Source organism: Eleginops maclovinus, chromosome 18 (assembly GCF_036324505.1).
Source record: "Eleginops maclovinus isolate JMC-PN-2008 ecotype Puerto Natales chromosome 18, JC_Emac_rtc_rv5, whole genome shotgun sequence".
Lineage (NCBI taxonomy): Eukaryota > Metazoa > Chordata > Actinopteri > Perciformes > Eleginopidae > Eleginops > Eleginops maclovinus.
Window position 1 is genome coordinate 1,001,518 of NC_086366.1, and position 7,500 is coordinate 1,009,017.

The following is a 7,500-nucleotide window of genomic DNA, read 5'->3' on the forward strand; positions in this document are numbered from 1 at the left end:
AAACTAGTAGTTTCATTTATTCATAACGATCAAACTTTATTCTCACATCTTTAAACTCAAAATGTTGAATGTTCAAAATTGTTTCCCAATTTTTTTCTCCATTTCTTTTGCATAATCTTATGATTTGAGATGTTCAATTTTTTCTTCCAATTTTGAATTATTTTCATAAATTGAATTTTAAGTTTTGACTTCAATCTGGATATTTCCCCATAGAAAATCTAAAATGTTCAACTACTCACAATCTTTGCACTCATTCTTTAAATGTATATGACTTTATACTTGGCATATCAACGGCCTTATTGAGATTTCAGTTTCTATTTCCTTTGATATTTTTATATCCCAACATGTCGACGTAACTCTCAGCATTTATGACAAATTTAGTTTTCTCACATTTCCAAAGTTCTTGTCAAAATGCGAACTTTTTAAAGTGTTTACGAAAATAGAACTCCTCTTCATTCCCTCATGTCCTGCAGAAATCCCTGTCCCTATAGATCAGATTTGGAAAATGTATCAGTAGAAACATTATTCCTAGTGTTCTAACGAAACGCTAATGGCTTCGTCCGGACGCTGGGCTCTACCTCCCGCCTCCACCTCCCGCCTCCACCTCCCGCCTCCACCTCCCGGCTCTACCTCTCGGCGCTGATCTTGTACCGCAGGACGAAGTATGCGATGAGCCTAAGCGAGAAGAAGAAGATGGCGAGGACGATGAAGTCCAGGTACAGCTTGGCGTCCAGCATGTCCAGCTCCTTCAGGATGGCGTTGGACTTCTGGAAGTGGCAGGTGTCGGCGACGTCGCAGTGCAAGTCCTCGCGGTCCAGACTGTAGATGGACAGGATGACGCCCTCGAAGCCGTACCTGAAACACAGACAGGAAGCCTATGGTTTGAAACCCGCCGTCATGTTTCAGATCAGTCGTTAAAGACGACAATATGTGTTGAGATCTTGTGCAAGAAACCTGTAATGAACCTGTAATGAACCTGTAATGAACCTGTATAATGAACCTGTAATAATGAACCTGTAATGAACCTGTAATAATGAACCTGTAATAATGAACCTGTAATAATGAACCTGTAATGAACCTGTAATAATGAACCTGTAATGAACCTGTAATGATGAACCTGTAATAATGAACCTGTAATAATGAACCTGTAATGAACCTGTAATAATGAACCTGTAATGAACCTGTAATAATGAACCTGTAATAATGAACCTGTAATGAACCTGTAATAATGAACCTGTAATAATGAACCTGTAATGAACCTGTAATAATGAACCTGTAATGAACCTGTAATAATGAACCTGTAATGAACCTGTAATAATGAACCTGTAATAATGAACCTGTAATAATGAACCTGTAATAATGAACCTGTAATAATGAACCTGTAATGAACCTGTAATAATGAACCTGTAATAATGAACCTGTAATGAACCTGTAATAATGAACCTGTAATAATGAACCTGTAATAATGAACCTGTAATGAACCTGTAATAATGAACCTGTAATAATGAACCTGTAATAATGAACCTGTAATAATGAACCTGTAATAATGAACCTGTAATGAACCTGTAATAATGAACCTGTAATAATGAACCTGTAATGAACCTGTAATGAACCTGTAATAATGAACCTGTAATAATGAACCTGTAATGAACCTGTAATAATGAACCTGTAATAATGAACCTGTAATAATGAACCTGTAATGAACCTGTAATGAACCTGTAATAATGAACCTGTAATAATGAACCTGTAATGAACCTGTAATAATGAACCTGTAATAATGAACCTGTAATAATGAACCTGTAATAATGAACCTGTAATAATGAACCTGTAATAATGAACCTGTAATAATGAACCTGTAATAATGAACCTGTAATAATGAACCTGTAATGAACCTGTAATAATGAACCTGTAATAATGAACCTGTAATAATGAACCTGTAATGAACCTGTAATGAACCTGTAATAATGAACCTGTAATGAACCTGTAATGAACCTGTAATAATGAACCTGTAATAATGAACCTGTAATAATGAACCTGTAATAATGAACCTGTAATGAACCTGTAATAATGAACCTGTAATAATGAACCTGTAATAATGAACCTGTAATGTTTTAAAGGATTTTAAATAATCTCATATAAAGAAACAAAGATTCAGATTTTTCTGCCCAGAGTTTGACCTTTTTTAGAAAATGGAAGTGCATGCAATGTGTCGTATTATATCACACTGAGATACTACTTCTCTCAGAGCTTTGAGGAAACAGCCCCCACCTGACGTAGGAGATGTAGGACATCCACTGCAGGTACCAGGGGATGGTGTCGAAACTGACGAAGAAACCCGAAAACAGAAGAACCGGGATCGCCGTGACCGGACCCACAAACGTCGCCACCTGCAGGACAACCAAACCAGGAGAGACATTTAAATACACCAACGTTACGTATGAGAGGTCCGCAGGGGAACACATGTCGGTACAGGTGAGTTCAGCTGGGTTTAGGTACATATTAGTACAGGTGAGTCAAGGTTACCTGCAGCGAGGTGGAAGCGGCTCCGATCAGCAGCCCAAGACTCTGAGCCACCAGCGAGGTGAGGACCCCGAGAGACAGGAAGAGGAAGAAGCGTCCGGCGTCCGGAGGTTGCGCCGTCATCCAGTACACGATACTGCAGTAAACCACCGGGAAGACCACCTGGAAATCATTTCACCACCAGAGAATGCTCTTCATGATTGCTGACTAATTCAAAACTTCACAATCTTTTAAATGATTTTTCTACTTTTTTCTAAAATGTTTGACTTTTTTCTTGAGTTTCGTTTTTTTTAAACTTCTCTTTGTTCTCCCTTTTTTTTAATGTTCCTGACATTTCTTCAATTTTCCGAAGTCTTAGAATGTTTTCTCGATTTTCCATTTTTCAATTCGTTCTAATTTTTCTCAAATCTTTAAATTAATTATCAATTATTTTTTTGTTGCATTTTGACTTCATTCTCGACTTTTTACATTTTATTATATTTTTCTCAAACAACAGTCAAATCATTCAAAAGTATTCTCAAATTTGTATCTACCTGGAAGGGGACGTCCGCCATGGTCTTGGCCAGGTAATACGCCTTCAGGCTGTACCAGTAGTTCAGGTGTTCCCTCAGAAACACTCCCATCTCCAGAGGAACTGAGGAACAGACACTCTGTGAATGAGTACTTCTACTTTTACTCAAGTACAAGATCTGAGTACTTCTTCACTCTCTGTGTTTCTATGACTCCACAGGGTAGAAGAGTAGATAGTGTGAGAAGATACTCACCCACTAATACTCTCATAAAGTACTAGTACCTCAACCTGAGGAGTGATACTTGTGAATACGTGGTGTGTCGTTGTGACTCACATGTGAGCACGGTGGGCATCAGAGCAGCGAACATGAGGAAGAGCATGGAGAAGAAGAGGAAGCCCGAGTTACTAAGGACCTTCTTCGCCTCGTTCCCAATGCCCAGGTACAGCAGGCCAATCAGAACGCCGATCCCGATGTGAGAGGAGATCCTCAGGTGAGTCAGCACCTGCTCCACCAATCAGAGCAGGGGTTAGTTACTACAGCTTTTACATGACTCAGCATTATGAGCCCTAAACCCTGGCATGACTCAGCATTATGAGCCCTAAACCCTGGCATGACTCAGCATTATGAGTCCTAAACCCTGACATGACTCAGCATTATGAGCCCTAAACCCTGGCATGACTCAGCATTATGAGCCCTAAACCCTGGCATGACTCAGCATTATGAGCCCTAAACCCTGGCATGACTCAGCATTATGAGCCCTAAACCCTGGCATGACTCAGCATTATGAGCCCTAAACCCTGGCATGACTCAGCATTATGAGCCCTAAACCCTGGCATGACTCAGCATTATGAGTCCTAAACCCTGGCATGACTCAGCATTATGAGTCCTAAACCCTGGCATGACTCAGCATTATGAGCCCTAAACCCTGGCATGACTCAGCATTATGTGGGCTGCTGTTCCCTCACCGAGTCTCGGAGGATGCTGAGGAAGGTTCTTCTGAAGAGGATGGAGAACTGAGTCATGCAGCTGGCTGAGAAGCTGTGACAACCTTCAGACGAAGAACTCTCCTGAGAAAACAAGAGATAAAAACCACAGATAAAGACGTGAAACACAAACGACCTCTCGCTCATCTACGACCCGACCCGTTTTAAAGTGGTGTTGGGCTTCGGTAACTTTCGGATTGATGAAAACAACACAATAAATCCAAATCCAGGAGTTTACTTTACTTACGTTGTCTGTTTGTGTTATATCAAAAATTCTGAATTGTGTGGGGTGCGCTTGTTTCTCACCTCCTCGGTGCGCTGCCACAGGAGCGGGTGGAGGTTAGTGTCTCCATTCAGCTCTGTGTGATCGTCCTTCTCCCACTTCCTGTCCTGCACGGCTGTCACCAGGCGCACCATCTGATCCCCGTGCTCTCCGGACGCCACCTCCATCACTGAACACACCGGAAACACACTTCACTGCAGTGTTCACACTTAGTATCATTCATTCCCAAATTATCCATTGGGGGAATTTTGGGAATCTGTCTGGAATTCTTTCTACTTCTGTTTCTAAATATTCACTGTTCAGAGAAACTTTCGACGGTTCCTTCAAAACTATAACTTCTTCCCAAACGTTTCATTCATAGTCCCACAGGATCCACATCTGCGCGGCTCACGCTTGTGTGTTGTTGTGTAGTGTTGTGTAGTGTTGTGTAGTGTTGTGTATTGTTGTGTATTGTTGTGTAGTGTTGTGTAGTGTTGTGTAGTGTTGTGTATTGTTGTGTAGTGTTGTGTAGTGTTGTGTATTGTTGTGTAGTGTTGTGTAGTGTTGTGTATTGTTGTGTTGTGTAGTGTTGTGTAGTGTTGTGTAGTGTTGTGTATTGTTGTGTATTGTTGTGTATTGTTGTGTATTGTTGTGTATTGTTGTGTAGTGTTGTGTAGTGTTGTGTATTGTTGTGTTGTGTAGTGTTGTGTAGTGTTGTGTATTGTTGTGTATTGTTGTGTAGTGTTGTGTATTGTTGTGTATTGTTGTGTATTGTTGTGTAGTGTTGTGTATTGTTGTGTTGTGTAGTGTTGTGTAGTGTTGTGTATTGTTGTGTATTGTTGTGTATTGTTGTGTAGTGTTGTGTAGTGTTGTGTATTGTTGTGTTGTGTATTGTTGTGTAGTGTTGTGTAGTGTTGTGTATTGTTGTGTAGTGTTGTGTAGTGTTGTGTAGTGTTGTGTAGTGTTGTGTATTGTTGTGTATTGTTGTGTAGTGTTGTGTAGTGTTGTGTAGTGTTATGTATTGTTGTGTTGTGTAGTGTTATGTATTGTTGTGTTGTGTAGTGTTGTGTAGTGTTGTGTATTGTTGTGTAGTGTTGTGTATTGTTGTGTAGTGTTGTGTAGTGTTGTGTAGTGTTGTGTAGTGTTGTGTATTGTTGTGTAGTGTTGTGTAGTGTTGTGTATTGTTGTGTAGTGTTGTGTAGTGTTGTGTATTGTTGTGTTGTGTAGTGTTGTGTAGTGTTGTGTATTGTTGTGTATTGTTGTGTATTGTTGTGTAGTGTTGTGTATTGTTGTGTATTGTTGTGTAGTGTTGTGTAGTGTTGTGTATTGTTGTGTAGTGTTGTGTAGTGTTGTGTATTGTTGTGTAGTGTTGTGTAGTGTTGTGTATTGTTGTGTTGTGTTGTGTAGTGTTGTGTATTGTTGTGTATTGTTGTGTATTGTTGTGTATTGTTGTGTAGTGTTGTGTAGTGTTGTGTATTGTTGTGTTGTGTAGTGTTGTGTAGTGTTGTGTATTGTTGTGTAGTGTTGTGTAGTGTTGTGTATTGTTGTGTTGTGTAGTGTTGTGTAGTGTTGTGTATTGTTGTGTATTGTTGTGTATTGTTGTGTATTGTTGTGTATTGTTGTGTAGTGTTGTGTAGTGTTGTGTATTGTTGTGTATTGTTGTGTAGTGTTGTGTATTGTTGTGTATTGTTGTGTATTGTTGTGTAGTGTTGTGTAGTGTTGTGTATTGTTGTGTTGTGTATTGTTGTGTAGTGTTGTGTAGTGTTGTGTATTGTTGTGTAGTGTTGTGTAGTGTTGTGTAGTGTTGTGTAGTGTTGTGTATTGTTGTGTATTGTTGTGTAGTGTTGTGTAGTGTTGTGTAGTGTTATGTATTGTTGTGTTGTGTAGTGTTATGTATTGTTGTGTTGTGTAGTGTTGTGTAGTGTTGTGTATTGTTGTGTAGTGTTGTGTAGTGTTGTGTATTGTTGTGTTGTGTAGTGTTGTGTATTGTTGTGTATTGTTGTGTATTGTTGTGTAGTGTTGTGTAGTGTTGTGTATTGTTGTGTATTGTTGTGTAGTGTTGTGTAGTGTTGTGTATTGTTGTGTATTGTTGTGTATTGTTGTGTAGTGTTGTGTAGTGTTATGTATTGTTGTGTTGTGTATTGTTGTGTAGTGTTGTGTAGTGTTATGTATTGTTGTGTTGTGTAGTGCTGTGTATTGTTGTGTAGTGTTGTGTAGTGTTGTGTATTGTTGTGTATTGTTGTGTAGTGTTGTGTAGTGTTGTGTATTGTTGTGTATTGTTGTGTATTGTTGTGTAGTGTTGTGTAGTGTTATGTATTGTTGTGTTGTGTATTGTTGTGTAGTGTTGTGTAGTGTTATGTATTGTTGTGTAGTGTTGTGTAGTGTTGTGTATTGTTGTGTATTGTTGTGTATTGTTGTGTAGTGTTGTGTAGTGTTATGTATTGTTGTGTTGTGTATTGTTGTGTAGTGTTGTGTAGTGTTATGTATTGTTGTGTTGTGTAGTGCTGTGTAGTGTTGTGTAGTGCTGTGTAGTGTTGTGTATTGTTGTGTAGTGTTGTGTATTGTTGTGTATTGTTGTGTAGTGTTGTGTAGTGTTGTGTATTGTTGTGTAGTGTTGTGTAGTGTTGTGTATTGTTGTGTATTGTTGTGTATTGTTGTGTAGTGTTGTGTAGTGTTATGTATTGTTGTGTTGTGTATTGTTGTGTAGTGTTGTGTAGTGTTATGTATTGTTGTGTTGTGTAGTGCTGTGTAGTGTTGTGTAGTGCTGTGTAGTGTTGTGTATTGTTGTGTAGTGTTGTGTATTGTTGTGTATTGTTGTGTATTGTTGTGTAGTGTTGTGTAGTGTTGTGTATTGTTGTGTTGTGTAGTGTTGTGTAGTGTTGTGTATTGTTGTGTATTGTTGTGTATTGTTGTGTAGTGTTGTGTAGTGTTGTGTATTGTTGTGTTGTGTATTGTTGTGTAGTGTTGTGTAGTGTTGTGTATTGTTGTGTAGTGTTGTGTAGTGTTGTGTAGTGTTGTGTAGTGTTGTGTATTGTTGTGTATTGTTGTGTAGTGTTGTGTAGTGTTGTGTAGTGTTATGTATTGTTGTGTTGTGTAGTGTTATGTATTGTTGTGTTGTGTAGTGTTGTGTAGTGTTGTGTAGTGTTGTGTATTGTTGTGTAGTGTTGTGTAGTGTTGTGTATTGTTGTGTTGTGTAGTGTTGTGTATTGTTGTGTATTGTTGT

General features: G+C 38.9%; 1 protein-coding gene across 1 annotated transcript in view; it reads right to left on the minus strand.

The window, feature by feature from the left end:
* The window catches only part of abcg1 (ATP-binding cassette, sub-family G (WHITE), member 1), an 18,921-nt gene that overhangs the window by 501 nt on the left and 10,920 nt on the right, over positions 1 to 7,500 (minus strand). Inside the window, exons 9-15 of the mRNA XM_063906485.1 lie at positions 4,322 to 4,467; positions 3,998 to 4,099; positions 3,366 to 3,534; positions 3,054 to 3,154; positions 2,524 to 2,682; positions 2,269 to 2,387; positions 1 to 855 (exon numbers count right to left, since the gene is read on the minus strand). The exon at positions 1 to 855 is cut by the window's left edge and continues 501 nt beyond it. Coding sequence (XP_063762555.1) covers positions 627 to 855; positions 2,269 to 2,387; positions 2,524 to 2,682; positions 3,054 to 3,154; positions 3,366 to 3,534; positions 3,998 to 4,099; positions 4,322 to 4,467 — 1,025 coding nt within the window. The 3' untranslated portion in view covers positions 1 to 626. The remainder of the gene's footprint in view (positions 856 to 2,268; positions 2,388 to 2,523; positions 2,683 to 3,053; positions 3,155 to 3,365; positions 3,535 to 3,997; positions 4,100 to 4,321; positions 4,468 to 7,500) is intronic.